At 36.5% G+C, this 22,518-nt stretch overlaps 2 protein-coding genes and 1 non-coding gene across 3 annotated transcripts; 1 reads left to right on the top strand and 2 right to left on the bottom strand.

Annotated features, from left to right (window-relative positions):
• Positions 1-324: 324 nt before the first annotated feature.
• Positions 325-3,128, bottom strand: LOC132294079 (uncharacterized). Its single transcript, XM_059791806.1, has 6 exons — positions 2,974-3,128; positions 1,314-1,380; positions 1,073-1,195; positions 897-980; positions 718-798; positions 325-624 (listed from the first exon to the last, which is right to left on the bottom strand). The coding sequence occupies exons 1-6, from the start codon at positions 3,039-3,041 to the stop codon at positions 538-540; spliced, it is 510 nt and encodes a 169-aa protein (XP_059647789.1). The 5' UTR covers positions 3,042-3,128; the 3' UTR covers positions 325-537.
• Positions 3,129-3,201: 73 nt separating this feature from the next.
• Positions 3,202-3,274, bottom strand: TRNAR-CCU (transfer RNA arginine (anticodon CCU)). Its single transcript has one exon. It is a non-coding gene; the product is annotated as a tRNA-Arg (tRNA).
• A 312-nt stretch (positions 3,275-3,586) lies between these two features.
• On the top strand, positions 3,587-7,755 carry LOC132294076 (receptor-like protein kinase At3g21340). Its single transcript, XM_059791804.1, has 9 exons — positions 3,587-3,771; positions 4,283-4,823; positions 5,555-6,018; positions 6,126-6,258; positions 6,478-6,549; positions 6,631-6,699; positions 6,958-7,029; positions 7,127-7,198; positions 7,411-7,755. The coding sequence occupies exons 1-9, from the start codon at positions 3,690-3,692 to the stop codon at positions 7,415-7,417; spliced, it is 1,512 nt and encodes a 503-aa protein (XP_059647787.1). The 5' UTR covers positions 3,587-3,689; the 3' UTR covers positions 7,418-7,755.
• Positions 7,756-22,518: the final 14,763 nt, after the last annotated feature.

Below are 22,518 nucleotides of genomic sequence, written 5' to 3'. Positions count from 1 at the left end.
CATTCCGGGTCCCCTGAATCCTTAATGGTATATATAGTATATAGTCAGTTGAATTTCTAGACGGTCTCTCAATCAATAACAATTAGAAAAAGCAAATGTGTGTAGCCCCATGTAATAATTTGAACCCCGCAAGTCTGACAACAGTCGCTGGCAAAATTACGATTGCTGATTGGTGAGCACTGATGGCCTATGCTGGTGATTGATAAAGCATCCACCAATGCTGATTGGTGAGCACTGATGGCCTATGCTGGTGATTGATAAAGCATCCAGCAAAACAATTCAGCATTAACAAACATCGCAAGTTGAAAATAAAGCCTAATGACATTATATATTATCAAACAAGAATGAAACCAGAACTTAATAGAGGAACAGTAACATATATCCACTTTCAACATGCACTTCCATGCATTCCCATGCATTAAGGCAAGCAAAGTATGATCAGACTATTTGGTGAGGGATACAAATATCACTCAAATGATTGACATAATGGAACATGGGAAGAATACAAAGAGCAAATATAAACAGTCTCTTTACTCCTCATAAGGCATCACGGGAGGCAATTCGGCACGTAATTGCATCAGCGAGGGAGGATATCCCTAATTCCAGGCTCGATATTTTGTAGAGCTGAAGAAGTGAAACCGCATTTTATCAGTAAGAGAACCACAAAAGAAAGAAGAGTCACTTGCTTCAGAAGAACTTGGACCAAGAATAACGAACCTTTTGAATCTGTGCTTGATCTGCTCTTCCTTCCAATTCCTCTAAATCAGTCTCCTTACCATTGATAAGTTTATATACAGCCTTCATGCAGTAATATAAAATTTTAACTCTTCACAACAGATATCAACAACTTTATGTAATTAGCTAAATCAAAACAATGGATGATGAAACCTACTCACCTCATCGATAGAAGCACCCAAACGAGCCACGAGGATATAAGTTGAGCTTTCAGAGATTCCAAACCTTTTCAAGGATTCGGTAATCTGCAAGAAGTGAAGCCTAAAAGTAAATCCACTCTGAACAACAGAAGAATATAAAAATGAACCACAATAATTGAATCAAAAGGATTAGTTACATGCTTAGAGCCTGAGTAATTGTAAACAAGCTCAGAATGAAGAGTGCGTGTTTTCAACGACTCCCGTGACTTGGAGAGAATTGTTTTATGTGAGGCTGCTAGAACAGGGAAAACATCTGGGATCTGTCTCAATTGTTGATAGAAGTAATATTACAAAGATCAGCTCAGCAGAGAGGAAACAAAAATAATAAAACAAAGATTTTGAACAAAATATTTGAGGTGGGGCAAAACAAAACCCTACAAGTGATGCATTGAGAAAAGCTACTTCTGGTTCCAACGTTCCAGCTTGCATTGAATCCAGAAGTTCTCTGCAAGATTAAAAAGTTTATTAAACACGCAAAGATTTTCTTTGAGCAATGCCATACAAAGGAAAACCCATGTAGAAAGAAATATTGTCAATTGTGGCGGTGATTAGAATAAGAAAAATGGTCACCTTAAAAAATGTAGAGATATTATTCCTTTCTCTTCTCTTTCCCCTAATCAAATTGAGTTTTAAAATTAAAAGTTCCCTAGCAGAACTAAAGAAGAATCACCATCAACTGCTTATTGTGATTAAAAAATCATTAAAAGACCTGAAGTGACACAAATGAGGTTTAACAGAACTCAAAATTATATACTGAAAAACTGTAGTGCTGAATTAGTAGTTTTGGGAGCAACTTATTTGAATAACTGAAAATTTAACAGTAAACTTGTAGATTCAGATTAACCATTTTACTTAAACACAACCAACATTTAGTGATGAGTAAACTCTTTATTACTTAAAATTAGACTGTTTAAATGGAAGTATATTTATAATTGATAAGAGCTTATAAATGATCAATGACGCTTATAGAGATACCACAAAAGAATTTCAGGATTGAGCACTTAATTAGGTTTTCAAACAAACACTTTAACAAGCTATGTACTGCAACACATCAAATAAGAACCTTAGAGAGAATTCCAAAAGAAATTTTAAAATTAAAAAAAATTAAGGTTAAAAACTTTTAAGGTTGCTGCTGTAAAGCACATCTATAATTCCAAGGAAAGAAAGATCCATGGTACCATAAGCACAATAACAATAATGAAGTAAAAAGAATCACAAAAATGCATATAAGGAGTTCATGAGCTCAACTTTTAAAAAATAAACTTTAAATCAAATTTTACAGCTTACTAAAGATAAAAGAAATGGCCAACCCCATTCATACGTAAAAAAAACCAAGGATGATGATGATGATGACGACGACTAAGGAGAGAAGAAAACGCCATCTTTTCATCTATTAGAACATTTTGCAATCCACCATCAGTCGGTAACAAAAACCCAAGCTAATCTACTTATAACAACAAATTGACATCCCGAACCGTACAACAGCAGCAATGGAAATTGACTCTTATGAGGTTGAAAGCAGAATTTCCTCAAAGCTTATTAAACAGATCATGCAAATAATTTCCATCCAATGAAATGTATTATTAATCAATCAAGGAAGTCGCTGTGCATATTATTTCATCTCTCTATCGCTGACATTCAACGGGGCTAATACCAATCCCAGTTACTCAAAAGGGAAAACTCTCATAATAACTGCAATTTAACAACCGAGATGATTCCCAACCATTCCCAAATGGAGCTTATTGAATAGCCGTAATTAAATATAATGGGTATTTACCACAGCAGACAATTATATCTCTACAGTTTGCAAAGTGACATTCATCAAATTATTAACCTATAAATTAATGCCTCAAAATTAGGTATTTTTCCCAATTAATAGCATTTGACAAATGCATACGACTATATCAATAGAAATGACTATAGTAATAGAAATTTGTCAAGTCACCACTTCTAAAACCTCTCAAAACCTCGCATGCACCAAGAGATATATATATATATATATATAATTTCATATACATAGGGAGATAAAAGAGAGTACTTGGAGTTGGTGACGTCTGTGAAGAGGGCGAGAGAGAGAATGGTTCCATCGATCTCGAAGACCTTCATAGCCGCAAAAGAGATTAGAATTTATGGAAGTGGAATCTAGGGTTTTTAAAGGAAACTAGGGTTTTGACTGTCTCCTTTCACCCCAAAAATAAATTAATAAATAAATAAAAAGCAAAAAAGGTAAAGTGGGGAAAAAATAAAAAATAAAAAATAATTTAAACGCGCCAGGTAGGGGTCGAACCTACGACTTTCTGCTTAGGAAACAGACGCTCTATCCACTGAGCTACAGGCGCTGCTTTGATAGTTTAGAACATATAAAACTTATTTTGTTCTTATAATCATATTAGTCTATTTTAAAATATAAAACATGATCTATTTCACTTGTGAATTAATTTTTTATATAAGAATTACAAATGTACAAATTAAGGACTAAGGAGACAACTAATGATTTCCATTTTAAATAACAAGACTCAAAATTAAGGATACAACTAATGCATTCCATGATTAAAATAACTGTTATTTGAATGATATTACACACTTCAACAAGTGCGACCAAGTCAATATAAGCCTCTCTATCTTCATGCACAACCCTTGGCGTGTCCACCCTCTCAGACCCATGTCCAACAATCCTCTCTCATTCCCTTCTCTCTCCTCCTCTCTCTCTCTCTAGATCCCCCAACCCATCCCCTCTCTCCTCCCTTCCCTGCAATGTCCGCCTCCGTCTTCCTCCTATGGCTGGTTAGCATCCCCATTGTCTTCCTCCATGCAGCTGACCAACCACCACCAAAAGGTAACATAGCAAACACACCCTTCATTCCATCTCTCTCTCATGATTATTTTAATGCCAGTAATAATTTAACTATTGTCACATCAATTAATTTTTTAAAAACACCAATAAACAGTATTCAACAAAGATTCTTACACAATAATCAATAATAAATGTTTTGTTCAACTATTATCGCGCCTATGAATTTTTGTAATGACACTCATAAATCGCATTCAAAACAGATTCTTACATAATAATCAGTAAGATATGTTTAATTCAACTATTGTCGCCTTAATCGATTTTTGAATAACAGTCATCAATTGTATCTAATAAAGATTCTTACACAATAATTAGTTATAGTACTCTCTCGGTCTAAAAAGAGAGACTCGTTTCTCGGTCTAAAAAGAGTGTCTAACTACGACGATTTCTCAAAAGCGACGCTCGTTTTGATGCGGAGGGAATATATGTTTAGTTGAACTATTCTGGTTAGTAACAAAAATTCATCGAAACTTTTACCAATTTTCTTTTAATGCAGGTTTCCTCCTTAACTGTGGCTCGGAGGAAGAGGTAAAACTGAGTGATCTGAAATTCATCCCGGACAACGAATACATAAACACCGGAAACAAAACGACCCTTAAACAAAAAGATGTACACCCATTATTGGCCACGGTGAGATTTTTCCCAGACACTTCTGCTACAAAATACTGTTACTCATTCCAAGTGCCCAAAGATGCTAAATATATGGTTAAAACTATGTATTACTATGGAGGTTTTGATGGAGGGAAGGAGCCTCCGGTGTTTGATCAAATCATTGATGGCACCAAATGGAGTATTGTGAATACAACAGAGGACTATGCAAATGGGCTCAGCTCGTTCTATGAGATTGTGGTCACTGCTCATGCAAAGACATTGAGTGTGTGCCTTGCTAGGAACAAGAACACGAATTCGAGCCCCTTTATATCATCTATTGAATTGCAGAATCTGGATGCTTCACTCTATAATACAACCGATTTCAACAAGTTTGCGCTAACTAACGTGGCTCGGAGTAGCTTTGGCTACAATGGGGAACAAATTAGGTATGAAGATTGACTTGATTGCAGGCCATGTTTGTTGCCTTCTACTTGTTTGAATTTGGTTCTGTGTGAGGAAATAACAAATGTGCATGAATTAAGTTTACATAACAACCGCAAATAGAAAGCAACTTTAGATTGTCTGTTATTGTACTAATTACATGATCAGAAAACACTAGATAGATATGTTTAGAGTTTTTTTTTTTTTTTTTTTTTTTTTACTCATACTTAAATTAGACCAATTATTAAAATTCATTGCAGTTCTTTTACATGACATATAGTTTCATAGTGCTAGTCAATCACCCTCTAATTTGTTAGTAATTTAAGACCCTTCAGTGCCCTTCATTTTAATCCAAAAGGGTGCCTTTGTCTTTGAAACAAATAGATATCCATATACCATTGTCATGCTAGTCATGTAGAGTGGTTTATTTATTTAGTATTTTTTAAAAATATTTTCTCCTATTTTCGTAATAAATGTAATGCTCATATAATACAGAAAGTTTACTGAGTCAGAACTATATGAGAGTAAATTTAATGAGGAAGTAGCTATAACACATCATATCTTAGCATCAATTTAGGAACTGCTTTACATAGTGTAAAAGCAGGGGTCATAGAATCGAATTGTGAATTTATGAAAGAATGATAAGGTTCATTTCTTGGCTAGCTTTACAACTTATTTTTCTATGTTGAAGAAGCTTGATTAGTTTCTGATGGTGAGTAGTGAACATATAAATTAGTTCTCCAGATGACAAATTTAACCGGTTCTGGCAACCATTTATGGACGATAATCCTGTCGTAGACAGCAAAGTCAACATAACACCTACAGCATTTTGGAACATCCCACCAACGAAGTTATTTGCAAACGGAATCACAACAAGCAGAGGGAAAACACTCAACGTCAAGTGGCCGCAATTTTTACTCCCTAGCAGCACCTACTACATTGCACTTTACTTCCAAGAGAACCGCAACCCAAGTCCAGAGAGCTGGAGAGTTTTCAGTGTCACTATAAATGGCATGAAATTCTACGATGACGTCAATGTCACAACCAATGGTGTGACTGTGTATGCGACACAGTGGCCTCTCTCTGGTCAGCTTGAGATTGTCATGACTCCCCAGAATGATATGCCTGTTGGGCCTGTGATCAATGGTGGAGAGATCTTTCAGATTCTGCGTCTTGGTGGAGTGACTAATGCTAAAGATGGTAGCCTGTTTTGTACATTCTGATCTCCATCTATCTATGAATTAAAGTCTCGTTACAAAGTTATCAAATTTTCTTGTTGAGCTTGTTTTATTTTGGGTATTTTGCAGTGTTGGCATTGGAAGAGTTGGCAAAAAGCTTTGACAACAAACCTTCCGATTGGAGAGGAGATCCGTGCCTACCTAAAGAGAATTCATGGACTGGAGTTAAATGCTCTGATCAAGGATTTCGAGTCACTTCTCTGTAAGTAGTTTAAAATTTGCTGAAGAATCCAACACCATTAACACTGTTTATTATCTGTGAAGCATTCACTAAATGCATAGAGGGTAATTCGGACCCAAGTCGGGTTTCGCACTTTACAAGAACCACACAACTCACAAACTGTCTAATTTCTTTCTTTCTTTTCCTTTTCATTTTTTTTTTAAAAATATTGAGTCGCATTTTTTCTCTCCGTTACATAAGGAATCTTACCGGTGTGGGGCTGTCTGGGTCACTGTCTAAAAGCATAGACGATTTAACTGCACTTAACCATCTGTAAGTAGTTTGCTCTGTTGATTATGCTGCCATTGATTGGAGGGCTTTGCTCACAGTTATTTCTAATGATTTGTTTATCAGTTTGCTTGGAAGTAACAAACTCTCAGGTCCAATACCAGAAATGAAATCATTGAAGGCCCTGCAAACTTTGTAAGTCCCTCACAAATGTTCCGATTTTTATTTTTTTTAAAAAAGCTCAAGCAAATGCACACCCCCACAATATTGCCCATAGCAGCACTCGAACACTCAACCTCCCCTTGGGTGAGGAGAGATCATACCATTTGGGCTGATTATCGTTCTGCGGTAACAACTTAATTCGGTTTCCTTCAACTTACCCCTTTTTTTGGTTCAATACCTTGATTTGGCACCTTTTTTTTTTGTATTTTTTTTTTGGGTAATCCGAGGAAGGCATTTGGAGAATAATCAATTCGAAGGACAGATCCCTGCATCATTGGCAGAACTTACAGATCTTAAGGAAATGTATGCTACTGATAAAAGCTATCTCATAATTTAGGTAATCCAATTGCTTAAATGCTAGTATCACTCACTTGGTGGATGACTTGCTTTGCTTCGACAGATTTCTACAAAACAACAACCTGGATGGTAACATCCCCGATGCCCTAAAGAACAAAAATGGCATAAAGATTCAGTAAGAACCAGTCTTACCTTTGCTTTTATAGATTGTCTAATCACAACATATTTCTAGATTGTCTAGTCTCTTAGATCCTCATAAAGACCTTAACTGTAACTTTTTTGCTCACACTCTTACTTCTCATAGGGTCCTCTATTGCTTATGAAAAGCCTAAATGACTATTATCTAATGATGTTCCATTATTTATTATTATTATTTTTTTTCTGTAGGGTTTGACCTGGAAATAATCTGTTACAGTAGGCATTATGCTATAGAAATATGATAAAAAGCTACAGGTTTTATCGAACCAGTTTAGGAGGTAAATAGGGAAGTTTTTGGCCTCAATGAATGCAAGTTGGACGGTGGAGTTGATCGCCATTGAGAGAGAGGGATAAACACCCCACTCGCCGGTTTGAATTATGCAATGTGAGCACCATACTGCTGAATCAAGATTTTTTGAAAGCACAAATTGTTGTAATGAGTCTTCTATACCATAAGTTATACAGACACTTAACATGTTTGGTCATGAAAATCTTTTATAGTTTATTATTAATGAAAAATGCATGAATTTACTATTTTATGGTCTGAACAATCATACATATGCATTCCATGTTTATACTTTCAGATCAGTTCCTCACTCTGTTTACTGAACAACTGATGTGGATTATTAACAGTGAGGCCAAATATATTTGACTAGGTATCACATTCACTGTAAATTATAAGAATAATGTCAATTGCAGACGTAAGTTTAACAGAATATGCATATATTTATCATTGATATGTAAAATTTTGTGTCATATCCCACATAACTGAGCACTCAACGGCTATGCAATATGGGATATGTGATTGAATTGATTTTACTTTCAGTGATTTTTGTGGTTCCTTCAATTTAAAGTTTTATTTTGTGTAAGAGATGATGAATTCTTAGGAAGACAGTGCAGAAGGAATGAGAAAAAGGTAATAATGATAATAATAAAATAGTGGGTTGTTTGAAAGCATAAGGCAAAAAGAGAGAGAAAGAATAATAATAATAATAATAATAATAATAGTGGGTTGTTTGAAAGCAAAAGGGAAAGAGAGAGAGAGAAAGAAGAAAATAGAAGAAAAACATGATGCCTAAACATATAGGAGGAACCTCTGACGTGATCAGTTGATTGCTTATGAATACCAAAGCATGGTTCCCAAGCAACTTAAAATTAACACCATATTTTGAAGGATCGAAAGTAAAATACTTTTCTCATAAAATATTTAATTTTTTTTAGGTAAAAATATATTTCTTATTATTAATTTTTAGTGTTTGTCAGAGGTTGAGGTTGAGGTTGAGGTTGAGGTTTAGTCCATCAGGTGGAGCGTGTAAAATAATTTGCCTAAATTTGAAAGGTAAGTTATTTTTATTACGTTTTAATATATTTTTTTCTTAAATATTTAAGAACAATTAATCACCAAAAAATTAAAAAAAAAAAAAAATTATAAATATTTTACATCCAAACAACAACAGAGGAATAATAAAAAAAGGTAGCTGGAGAAAGTAAGAAGAATCAGTCATTTGAAAGTTCATTATCTAGATAAAATAGGAAGGAAATGAATACCTTTAGCCACAATTTTCTTTTCTCTCCAAAAGTGAAAAGAAATGGAGACAGAAAAATGAGTTAGGAACTATGAGGTTGATTGGTTTTGTTTTTTAAAAACAGTTTTTTTTAAAAAAAAAAAAAAAAAAAAATCATAAAATATGAGTGTAATGATAAAATCGAAGAACTACTTTAATTTTTCCATCTTACTTTTCTCCTACTTGCTACAAGAAAGGAATATGTGTTGCGTAAGAACTAATAATATAATAGTAATAATATACAAACACTTCAATAACCCAAACACTATTATAACATATATTAATAGAAATTCAAATAAGAGTGAACTGCATAATTAATCTTTATAATACAACAAAAACAAATTTATATATAAAGGTAAAAGAAAGCTCTGGCGTGGGATATGGTGAGACGCGTGTTGGACACGCTGTCCTAAAACTGTTATTTCCTCCTTACATGCAGGTGGTGATGGCTATAGCAGTTCCAAAATATAACCCCAATCGCTCACAGCCACTAACTCCTCTATCAGCACGTTGACAGGAAGTATATAACCAAGTCGTGTATCAGTTGCCTAAAAGAAAGTATTACAATAATGAAAGGTAAGGAAGAAAGAAAACAAGAGAATAGTTTGATACGTTCTTATATTTTCTGAATTGCTGGACTCCTATTTATAGATTAAGAGTCCAACGATAGTGTGAGAAAAATATGCATAACGTTGAGAAATAATCGTAACAACGTTGAAAGTCTCCATCTTAAAAATCTCAACTAAAAGGATTCCAGAGGAACCGTTCAAAGAGGTTCTGAAACTCTTAATTTATAATATATTAACTTTATAATATATTAACAATCCCTCACAGGATTTATGAACCTCTTAAAATAAATAAATAAAAAACTGTGGAAACCTTCCGGGTTTGAACCTACACTTAGTGTTAATAGTTTCCATTTGAAGGTCTAGAGTGAACTATGTCTTGAACTCAGACCCTTTTTAACCAAACTTCAACATATCACACACATAGTATTGATGATAGACTTGGTTTTGCGGGTTAACACTATTAATGGCCATGCGCCCGTATCTTGATTCTCATGAGAGTTACTAAAGAATAGCCCAATTCTTACGGTTGCGGCCTCACAACAACTCTCACTTAGGTGAGTCCTCCAAGGGTATATGTGACCTGTACCTCGCGGAAATGATTGCCTCGGGCTCATTCAGGGTCAATACCCTTCCTAATGTCACAATATTAAGCACTAATGCCATAGGGATGAGCAGAAGAGGGTCTCCTCAAGATAGTGCTAAGATGAATCACGTAATGTGGATTGTTTCTACCCATTGAACTTTCTTCATGGGATCTCCAATCATAAAGGTTGGGTTACCTCCATAGGTGACTCCCTTATGGGCTTAAGCCCATCTCCCTTGACAAGTCTAGGATTGCACTCCTAGATAGACCTTTGGTCAGTTGATCAGCGATATTCTTTTTAGATTTAACATAATCCAATGAAATAATATTTTTATTTAATAAACTCCTTACAGATTTATATCTGACTTGTATATGTCTATTCATCTTTTTATTTGTATGAGATTGTTTTACAATGTCTATAACAGCTTTACAATCACAATGTATAGATATAGCTGGTAAAGACTTATCTACTATTGGTATATCCAACAATAAGCTTTTAATCCAATCAGCTTCACTACAAGTTGTGTCCAATGCAATGAGCTCGGACTCCATGGTACTTCTAGATATTAAAGTTTGTTTCTTTGAACTCCAAGATATTGCAGCTCCACCTAGAACAAATACATAACCACTAGTAGACTTTCTGTCTATATTATTAGTTATCCAATTTGCATCACTATATCCTTCAACTACATTAGGAAATCCTTGATAACATAATAATTTCTCTATAGTTCCCTTAAGATATTTAAAAACCCTTTCTAATGCATCCCAATGATCTTTACTAGGGTTATCTGTATATCTACTAAGTCTCCCAACAGCATATGCAATATCTGGCCTAGTTTTATTTGCAATATATAATAACGATCCAATTAATTGTGAGTACTTCAGTTGAAAAACAGGTTCTCCATTATTTTTCTTTAGGTGCACATTAGGATTATAAGGAGTCGATACTAGCTTGCTATTAAAGTAGTTAAACTTTCTCAACATTTTTTCAATTGTACTCGATTTATCTAAAGTGATACCCTTTGATGATCTTTCTAATTTCATTCCCAATATCACATTTGCTTCTCTTAAATCTTTCATATCGAAATTTCTAGACAAATATGATTTAATATCCTTCACTATACTCAAATTTGTCCTAAATATCAAGATATCATCCACATACAAACATAGTATGACATAATCTTCATTATTTCCTTTATAGTAAACACATTTGTCGAACTCGTTTATCTTAACCCCGTAATCTAGTATCACTTTATCAAACTTCTCATGCCATTGTTTAGGAGCTTGTTAAGACCGTACAAGGATTTGGCTAACTTACAAACTTTATGTTCTTGTCCTTTCACTATAAATCCCTCAGGTTGCTCCATGTAAATTTCTTCATCTAAATCTCCATTCAAAAAAATAGTTTTTACATCCATTTAATGAATCACAAGGTTATGAATAGATGCTAAGGCTACTAGAATTCTAATAGTTATGATACTAGACACAGGTGAATAAGTGTCAAAGTAATCTAAACCTTTCTTTTGTGTGAATCTTTAGCTACTAGCCTTGCCTTGTATTTATCTATGCTTCCATCTGGTTTCAACTTCCTTTTAAAAACCCACTTGCACCCTATAGCTTTATTTCCAGGAGGTAAATCCATTAAAACCCAAGTATTGCTTTGAATTATTGATTCAAACTCACTATTGATAGCTTCTTTCCAAAATGGAGCATCTATAGAAGTTACAACTTCTATATAAGTAGTAGGATCACGCTCTACTAATAATGTTAGGAAGTCATCTCCAAAATTCTTTTCTAATCTAGGTCTTTTACTTCTTCTTAGTTTTTGAGGTTCAGAGTCTTCTCTAATGGAAGTAATCGACGAAGGACAATATGAAGAAGTTGATGGTCTATCAACCACTTGATTTTGAATTCTTGATTTCAAAGGAAAGATGTCTTCAAAAAATGTGGCGTCTCTAGATTCTATTATTGTATTGTTGGATATTTCATTTATTTCAGAGTGTATTACTAAAAACCTGCTAGCACTACTTGTAACACCCCCACATTTTCCACGCATAAGTTGATCAGGCTTATACACGAAAAACGAGGTATATCAAAACAATTGGCAATATACAAGCATGGAATACAAAATGATGATAATAAAAGAATTGAGACAGGAAAGGAACACTAAATAATACAACATCCATCCATCCTTTATTTAACTACAGTACTCCATTACAACTTGGAAATCCTATGTCAAGGATCCCTAAATATAAACCTGAGAGTTCAACGTCAAAAGTAAATAAAAACTGAAGCTGAAGTAATACGTAAAACTTCTACCCTGAACTGGATCGTAAGAGTAGATGAGTTCGGATGGTGGTCCCACACTGCTAACCTCAACCTTGGAACGGGTACTGACCGTATCCTGAAATAACAACAATGGTGGGTCAACCCCACGAGCAAATCCTCTCTACTATGACTCAAATCAGAGAATCAAATAAATTAATCATTATGAATCGGATGAGTACTATATCTGTATACATCCTAAGGGAACTATCCGATGTATAACATGACCTCAACCAGAATAGACGGTGATCACTTAGACTCACACTAGGTGGTCAAGTGTCGCCTTTCCCTACCCGGGAAATCAGCTATTATACATGGTGCACGGTACTGACAACACAGACTATAACGAACTACACAGTGATAACACCTCTCAAAGTACTGATGAATATACTGAGCATAACAATTAGGCAACACATGCCAACAATATTAATAAATATACCGAGTATGTCAATTAGGCAACACATGCCAATAATATTAAACCACATACCCCGACAGCCACACATCTGTCTATCACAACGAATGCATAAGGTATAAATGAGTCTAAACTTATTAGCCAGCTCACATGGTTCTATATGGCAACTCATCCATATAATATAAATGTGACATAAGTAAACAGTCCATTTATTTCCTGAAATGCACACAGCATAATAATCATGGTTTATATACGATTAACAGTATAAATATTCCATAATATATAATGGGTTATTTATATGAATAAAACCAAGCACTAATTAATTTAACATTAATGGTTATTACAGTTTAATAAAATAATACCATTAATAGTCGTTAAATTAATTACATATGTTTACTAGCGACTCGCACTTTAACTGATACAATTAATATTTAGAAATATTAATCGGACAATTATAATAGTTGACGAGAAATAAAATAATAATATAATGTCCCGTTAATTCTAAAAATGCCAACCCGAGGCCCCAAAATGTATAGTGAAGGTCCTGGTAATGACAAAACAGTCCCTAGGGGTATTCTGGACTTTTCCAGCAGCTGCAGAGGCCCTTCACGCGTCCCCACGCGCCTCTCAGAGCTCCCCACACGCGCCGCCAAGCTTTCCCACTCTCCCACGCGCCTCCACGCGCGTCTGGCATCAGCCACGCGCGCGCACGCGCTCCCACGCGCGTCTGGAGCGTTCCACGCGCGCGCACGCGCTGCCACGCGCGCACTAATGGTACCTTGCTGACGCGGCGGCTCCTGATTCGGTGGTTGCATGGACTTGTTGTGGGTGCGCTACACTGGATAATTCTATCTTAGTTCTTCTAATCCAAGGGTCCTGGTTCGCGCGTGCACCATCTTATGGTGTATTGGACTACACCGAATCAATCTGCTGATTAGTTACTCATCTAACGGCCGGATATCCATGCGCACAGTAACTATAGTGCGCCGTATCACACCGGATTACTCCGGTCATCTCCCCCACTGTCGGCGACCGGAAAACTCGCCGGAAGGTCGCCGGAAATTGCAGAAAAGCCCCGGAAAAATCTAGAAAATTCTAGAAAAATCCCTAACGCCTTATTTTAATTATTTTCGGCCATTATTAATTTCATAGGATATTAAATAAATATATACCATCCTATTCAAATAAAATTTCATTAATTTAATAAAATAACATTAATAATTTATTAACCTCCTAACCTTGGCTCTATGCATAAAAATAAACTAAACAATTAATTTATTAATTCAAAGGGGAAAAGTAGATAATAACTTGCCTTTTTGGATTTAAAATAAATCCGCCGGTTGCGCGTAGTCGGGTAAATTCCCTACACCGGTCCAAGCTCCTTTCTTTCTCTCTCTTCCTTTCCACACTTTTACAATGGCTCACTAGAATTTATAATTTGTGTTTAACTCCCTTTCTTTCCTTCTAAGGTAGGCTAGCTAATTTATATACAAATTATATAATATAAATATTACAAATATCTATTTTTGTATTTAATTAACCACACTCCCAACCATATGGCTTTAAGTCTACCCATACACATTAATGAAATTCTATCATAATCTCTAATTTCATCATGACATTGATTTTAATACTATTATTATTATTATAACTATTATTATTATTATTACTAATATTATTATTAATAAACTTTTATAATTATTATTATTATTATTATTATTAAACTAATATAATAATAATTATTATTATTACAAAATAATACATTATATCATCATAATACTTTATAACACAAATATAATACTTTAATTAACTAATAATGATTAATATAAGCATAACCAACAAATAAAATTATTAATAATAATACATGCATAATTAAGTAAATAAATTTACTATTTTAACATACACAATTAATTTACATGCACATTTAAATGAACTTAATATAATAATGTAGCATGCACAATAATAAGTAAAGAAATCCTCACATAATTGAATTTTTTAAATAAACTAAACTCTTTAATAAAATACGGGGTATTACATTCTCCCCCCCTAATAACGGAATTTCGTCCCCGAAATTCACTACATACCTGTATTAAAAAGCTCTGGATACTTGGCACGGATAATATCTTCCCGTTCCCAAGTAGACTCTGTAGCACTATGATGACTCCTTTGTACACGTACTAATGGAATAGTCTTCGTGCGCAGTATTTGATTCCTACGATCGAGAATACAGTAAGGTTGTTCCAAATAGGTTGCATCGAGTTGCAACTCAATCTCACCCACATCAATGTGTTGGTATCGATCTTCTTCCCGTAGAAATTTTCGCAGCATAGATACATGAAAAACATTATGTACCCTATGAAGATTATCTGGTAGAGCCAGACGATAAGCTACTGCCCCAATCCGATCTGTAATCATAAAAGGACCCACAAACCGAGGCGATAACTTACCCTTTGACCTAAACCGCATTACTCCCTTCATAGGAGAAACCTTAAGCAAAACCTGATCACCAACCTTAAACTCCAAAGCACGAGTTCGACGGTCAGCATAACTTTTCTGTCTGCTTTGAGCTGTACGCATCCGATCCCTAATGATAGCGATCTTTTCTGACGTGTCCTTAATAAATTCAGGACCCAAAAAGCTGTTCTCACCAACTCCAAGCCAACAGACAGGAGACCTACACGGTCTACCATACAAAGCCTTAAATGGTGCCATACCAATTGTTTTCTGATAACTATTGTTATAAGCAAACTCTGAAAGCGGCAAATATTCCTCCCAATTGCCCTTAAAATCAAGAACACATGCCCGCAACATGTCTTCTAAAATCTGATTAACTCGCTTAGTTTGTCCATCTGTTTGAGGATGATAAGTAGTGCCAAGATAAAGTTCTGTACCCAAAGCCTACTGAAAGCTCCTCCAAAATCCTGATACAAACTTCGGATCTCTATCTGATACGATGGACAATGGTACTCCATGAAGTTTCACCATTTCTGCAATATACAGCTTAGCATACTGTTTTGACGTAAAGTTTGACCGAACAAGCAGAAAGTGAGCGGACTTGGTCAATCTATCAACAATGACCCAAATAGAGTTGTGATTATGCTGTGAAGTAGGTAATCCCTCTATGAAGTCCATGGAAATACTCTCCCATTTCCACCCTGGTATGGGAAGTGGCTGTAACGATCCTGGCGGTCTCTGATGATCAATCTTAATCATCTGACAGGTGCTACATTTAGAGACAAAGATAGCTATATCTCTTTTCATGCCGGCCCACCAAAACTGGCGTTTCATGTCCTGATACATCTTGTCTCCCCCTGGATGTACAGAGAACTGAGAAGTGTGTGTCTATCTCATCACAACATTTCTCAAATTATCAGCTGAAGGCACAATTAAACGTCCCTTGTACCTCAATCCTCCATCAGTCCCTATAGAATAAAAAGGAACATCTCCGGAGGCTAACTCCGAAACCCGATCAATACACTGTTGATCTGAGAGTTGCGCTTGAATGACCTGATGAATGATAGAAGGAGTTACTACCACACATGCCATAAAAGCGTCTGCTAATTCATCAACCGTCTTCAAAGCATCCCACTCTGTTGTAAACAAAGCTGAAAGGCTGACATAGGGTCGGCGGCTGAGTGCGTCTGCTACAACATTCACTTTCCCTGGATGATACTGTATAGAGAAGTGATAGTCTTTCACGAACTCCAACCATCTGCGCTGTCTCATATTCAGTTCCCTCTGTGTGAACAAATACTGTAGACTTTTATGATCGCTAAACAATCGAAAAGTCTCCCCCAAAAGATAATGTCTCCAAATACGCAAGGCAAAAACCACTGCTGCGAGCTCTAGATCGTGAGTCGGGTAATTAAGCTCATGAGGCTGAAGCTTCCTAGACCCATAAGAAACTGGTCGCTCTTCTTGCATCAATACACAACCCAAACCCTTCAGAGAAGCGTCGGTAAATACTAAATACTCGATTCCACTCTGAGGTGTGGCTAAGACAGGTGCAGAAGTTAACTTACTCTTCAATTCAGCAAAAGCAGTCTGACAAGAATCATCCCATACAAATGGTACATTTTTCTTAGTCAGTTGAGTAAGTGGACCCGCAATTTTGGAAAATCCCTGGATGAATCTGCGATAATACCCCGCCAATCCCAGAAAACTGCGAATCTCTGTCGGTGAGGTAGGCTGTCCCCACTCCATAACGGCCGCAACCTTGGCTGGATCTACTGCTAACCCTTCTTCTGACACTACATGACCTAGAAATTTGACCTCTTTCTGCCAAAATTCACACTTCTCAAACTTCGCAAACAACTGATGTTCTCGAAGTGTCTGCAATACTGTGCGTAAATGTCTGGCATGGTCCTTCTCCGACTTAGAGTAAACCAGAATATCATCAATGAAAACAATGACAAACTGATCTAAGTATTCTCTGAATACTCTATTCATCAAGTCCATAAAGACAGCTGGAGCGTTCGTTAAACCGAAAGGCATAACACGAAACTCATAAGATCCGTACCTCGTGAGAAATGCTGTCTTTGGAACATCTTGTTCTCTGACTCGTAGCTGATGATAACCAGACCTCAAATCGATCTTTGAGAAGTAAGTAGCTCCCTTCAACTGATCAAACAGGTCATCAATTCTGGGCAACGGGTACTTGTTGCGAATAGTGACCTTGTTCAGTTCTCTGTAATCAATACAAAGACGAAGAGATCCATCCTTCTTCTTTACAAACAGTACTGGTGCTCCCCATGGTGAAGTATTCCTGCGAATAAATCCCTGGCTGAGCAACTGCTGAATTTGATCTTTCAACTCTCGCATCTCCACTGGTGCCATTCTATACGGCGCCTTAGCAATAGGCGTAGTGCCTGGAGCTAAATCAATAACAAAGTCTATCTCTCGACTCGGTGGTAAGCCTGGAATTTCCTGGAATACATCCTGGAATTCCTGTACTACCGGGATGCTGTCAAGAGATACCGCAGTCGCTTCCTGTGAGTCCTCCTCAAGAACGAATAAATAAGTGCTAGGCCCTCTATCAGGTTGTGGTACAACGAGAAGATACATCTCCTGTCCTGGTATAGAAAATACAATAGACTTTTCGTAACAGTTAACCTGAGCATGGTACTGAGATAACCAGTCCATCCCAAGTATAACATCATACGAATACATATCTAATACTAACAAATTTGCAAGAAATCGAAGTCGGCCCATATCTATAAGGATATCACCGCTACACTCGCGTAAAATTGCGCCAACTCCCAATGGTGTATAAATATTAAGAGGTTGGTCACATAACTGAGTCGTCATACCAGATAAGATAATAAAAGATCTAGACACAAAAGAATGTGATGCACCCGTGTCAAACAGTATACGAGCAGTTCTACCATGTATAGAAAACATACCCTCAATAGCCTGAGGAGCCTGCGCATTATATGGCATGAAGTTATAAACTCTGCCATGATGCAACTGCTGTGGAGGTTGTCCCGGAGGAAATGGTGGTGCTGGAAGTGCCGGAACATTTTGAACTTGCCCACGTGGCATCGGTGGGGCCGATAGAGGTAACGGCTAATTAGGTCTCGGCTGCCCATACTGTCCCTGCTTAGCTTTGGGACACATCTTGGCCGGATGCCCAATCTCTCTACAGTGATAACAACGTCCCGTAAAAGGACCTGCCTGCCTTCTCTGTTGACTTCCCGACCACTGTTCCTGTCCGGTCTGAGGTATCCCACCTTGTCTACCCTGATTAGGGACTCCATCCCTCTGCACATCTGGGTTTCCTTTGTTTTTCTTCCAAGGTTGATGTCCTTGAAATCTTCCCCGATCATTGGACTTGGTACCACTGCTGCTTCCTTTCTCCACTGTCTGGTAGTCTCGGTTAGCCCGCTTATCTCCCTTGGACTTCCGGTAATCACTCCTCATCTGGCAGTGCTGTAAGGCGGCATTAACCACCTGGATATAAGTAGTATATGCAGGACTACCTATGATCACCACTTTAATCGGCCATATTAACCCTTTCACAAAGCGGTCTCTCTTCTTTTCTTCCGTATTGACCTCCTCTGGTGCAAATAATGACAAATTAATGAACTTCTGTTCATACTCAGCCACAGTCATATCCTCCTGTTGCAGATCCAGAAATTCAGTCTTCATCGCTGATCTTACTGACATAGGAAAATACTTGTCGTCAAAGCGGGTCTGAAATTCAGCATACGTCAATCTGGTCCTCTCATCGACAGTAGTAATAGACTCCCACCACTGCAATGCATTGCCTATCAGCATAAACGTAGCTAGCATCTGTTTCTGCACTTCGGTACAGATTACCATCCGAAGATGACGCTCGCTCTCCTGTTTCCACTGATATGCTAACAAGACATCTGTGGACCCCGCAAATGTCGGTGGATTCCCTCTAATAAACGAGTGACGAGTTTTGTCCCATGACATTGGCTGTGCCACTGGTTCAGGAACAGGTACTATCGGAGGAGGTTGCTGGTTTCGTAGAGCAGATGCTACTCCTGCTGCCACAGCTCGTGCAATGATATCAGCAACTTGAGGGGAAAATTCCTGATTCTCATTTTGAGTTGGGGAAATACTGCGATGCTGGTTCGCATTCCTTGTCCCACGCCGAGACATCCTTCTTTTAAATTCAGAAAAATCTAACGTCAGTACATTATAATGGACCGACTAAAAGAATACAAAGAACCCTAATACTTAGGCTCTAATTATCAGAATACACAACGCAGAAGTATAGTAATCACAGATCCCTAAGACACTCGAACCTGGAATGCTCTGATACCAACTGTAACACCCTCACATTTTCCACGCATAAGTTGATCAGGCTTATACACGAAAAATGAGGGATATCAAAACAATTGGCAATATACAAGCATGGAATACAAAATGATGATAATAAAAGAATTTAGACAGGAAAGGAACACTAAATAATACAACATCCATCCATCCTTTATTTAAATACAGTACTCCATTACAACTTGGAAATCTTATGTCAAGGATCCCTAAATATAAGCCTGAGAGTTCAACGTCAAAAGTAAATAAAAACTGAAGCTGAAGTAATACGTAAAACTTCTACCCTGAACTGGATCGTAAGAGTAGATGAGTTCGGATGGTGGTCCCACACTGCTAACCTCAACCTTGGAACGGGTACTGACCGTATCCTGAAATAACAACAATGGTGGGTCAACCCCACGAGCAAGTCCTCTCTACTATGACCCAAATCAGATAATCAAATAAATTAATCATTATGAATCGGATGAGTACTATATCTGTATACATCCTAAGGGAACTATCCGATGTATAACATGACCTCAACCAGAATAGACGGTGATCACTTAGACTCACACTAGGTGGTCAAGTGTCGCCTTTCCCTACCCGGGAAATCAGCTATTATACATGGTGCACGGTACTGACAACACAGACTATAACGAACTACACAGTGATAACACCTCTCAAAATACTGATGAATATACTGAACATAACAATTAGGCAACACATGCCAACAATATTAATAAATATACCGAGTATGTCAATTAGGCAACACATGCCAATAATATTAAACCACATACCCCGACAGCCACACATCTGTCTATCACAACGAATGCATAAGGTATAAATGAGTCTAAACTTATTAGCCAGCTCACATGGTTCTATATGGCAACTCATCCATATAATATAAATGTGACATAAGTAAACAGTCCATTTATTTCCTGAAATGCACACAGCATAATAATCATGGTTTATATACGATTAACAGTATAAATATTCCATAATATATAATGGGTTATTTATATGAATAAAACCAAGCACTAATTAATTTAACATTAATGGTTATTACAGTTTAATAAAATAATACCATTAATAGTCGTTAAATTAATTACATATGTTTACTAGCGACTCGCACTTTAACTGATACAATTAATATTTAGAAATATTAATCGGACAATTATAATAGTTGACGAGAAATAAAATAATAATATAATGTCCCGTTAATTCTAAAAATGCCAACCCGAGGCCCCAAAATGTATAGTGAAGGTCCTGGTAATGACAAAACAGTCCCTAGGGGTATTCTGGACTTTTCCAGCAGCTGCAGAGGCCCTTCACGCGTCCCCACGCGCCTCTCAGAGCTCCCCACACGCGCCGCCAAGCTTTCCCACTCTCCCACGCGCCTCCACGCGCGTCTGGCATCAGCCACGCGCGCGCACGCGCTCCCACGCGCGTCTGGAGCGTTCCACGCGCGCGCACGCGCTGCCACGCGCGCACTAATGGTACCTTGCTGACGCGGCGGCTCCTGATTCGGTGGTTGCATGGACTTGTTGTGGGTGCGCTACACTGGATAATTCTATCTTAGTTCTTCTAATCCAAGGGTCCTGGTTCGCGCGTGCACCATCTTATGGTGTATTGGACTACACCGAATCAATCTGCTGATTAGTTACTCATCTAACGGCCGGATATCCATGCGCACAGTAACTATAGTGCGCCGTATCACACCGGATTACTCCGGTCATCTCCCCCACTGTCGGCGACCGGAAAACTCGCCGGAAGGTCGCCGGAAATTGCAGAAAAGCCCCGGAAAAATCTAGAAAATTCTAGAAAAATCCCTAACGCCTTATTTTAATTATTTTCGGCCATTATTAATTTCATAGGATATTAAATAAATATATACCATCCTATTCAAATAAAATTTCATTAATTTAATAAAATAACATTAATAATTTATTAACCTCCTAACCTTGGCTCTATGCATAAAAATAAACTAAACAATTAATTTATTAATTCAAAGGGGAAAAGTAGATAATAACTTGCCTTTTTGGATTTAAAATAAATCCGCCGGTTGCGCGTAGTCGGGTAAATTCCCTACACCGGTCCAAACTCCTTTCTTTCTCTCTCTTCCTTTCCACACTTTTACAATGGCTCACTAGAATTTATAATTTGTGTTTAACTCCCTTTCTTTCCTTCTAAGGTAGGCTAGCTAATTTATATACAAATTATATAATATAAATATTACAAATATCTATTTTTGTATTTAATTAACCACACTCCCAACCATATGGCTTTAAGTCTACCCATACACATTAATGAAATTCTATCCTAATCTCTAATTTCATCATGACATTGATTTTAATACTATTATTATTATTATAACTATTATTATTATTATTACTAATATTATTATTAATAAACTTTTATAATTATTATTATTATTATTATTATTATTAAACTAATATAATAATAATAATTATTATTACAAAATAATACATTATATCATCATAATACTTTATAACACAAATATAATACTTTAATTAACTAATAATGATTAATATAAGCATAACCAACAAATAAAATTATTAATAATAATACATGCATAATTAAATGAATAAATTTACTATTTTAACATACACAATTAATTTACATGCACATTTAAATGAACTTAATATAATAATGTAGCATGCACAATAATAAGTAAAGAAATCCTCACATAATTGAATTTTTTAAATAAACTAAACTCTTTAATAAAATACGGGGTATTACACTACTGCTTTGGACATAACCCAAAAAGATAATATCTATAGTCTTAGGTTCGATTTTCTTTCTCTTAGGTTTAGGAATTGCTACCTTTGCTAGACATCCCCACACTTTCAAGATTTTGAGGCTAGGTGATCTTTCTTTCCATTTTTCATATGGAGTCTTTTCATCATCACTTATAGTTTATCTATTTAGTATAAAGCATGTAGTTAGCATTGCTTCACCCTACAAATTCTCGGGTACGGTAGAACTAATCAACATTGAGTTCACCATATCCAATAAGGTTCTATTTTTTCATTCAGCTACTCC

The sequence above is a fragment of the Cornus florida genome, unplaced genomic scaffold (genome assembly GCF_030987335.1).
Source record: "Cornus florida cultivar Cherokee Brave unplaced genomic scaffold, ASM3098733v1 CherokeeBrave_3.0.0_Hap2_Chr02, whole genome shotgun sequence".
Lineage (NCBI taxonomy): Eukaryota > Viridiplantae > Streptophyta > Magnoliopsida > Cornales > Cornaceae > Cornus > Cornus florida.
Note: the sequence above shows the minus strand (reverse complement) of the source record. Positions and strands in the feature narration are given on the sequence as shown.

Coding starts and splice junctions, on each gene's coding strand:
- LOC132294079 (XM_059791806.1), bottom strand. CDS start 3,041: ATGAAGGTCTTCGAGATCGATGGAACCATTCTCTCTCTCGCCCTCTTC. Junction 799..896: donor TGGGTGCTTCTATCGATGAG/GTGAGTAGGTTT, acceptor TACTGCATGAAG/GCTGTATATAAACTTATCAA. Junction 625..717: donor ATCAAGCACAGATTCAAAAG/GTTCGTTATTCT, acceptor TCACTTCTTCAG/CTCTACAAAATATCGAGCCT.
- LOC132294076 (XM_059791804.1), top strand. CDS start 3,690: ATGTCCGCCTCCGTCTTCCTCCTATGGCTGGTTAGCATCCCCATTGTC. Junction 6,259..6,477: donor GGATTTCGAGTCACTTCTCT/GTAAGTAGTTTA, acceptor CCGTTACATAAG/GAATCTTACCGGTGTGGGGC. Junction 7,030..7,126: donor CTTACAGATCTTAAGGAAAT/GTATGCTACTGA, acceptor TTGCTTCGACAG/ATTTCTACAAAACAACAACC.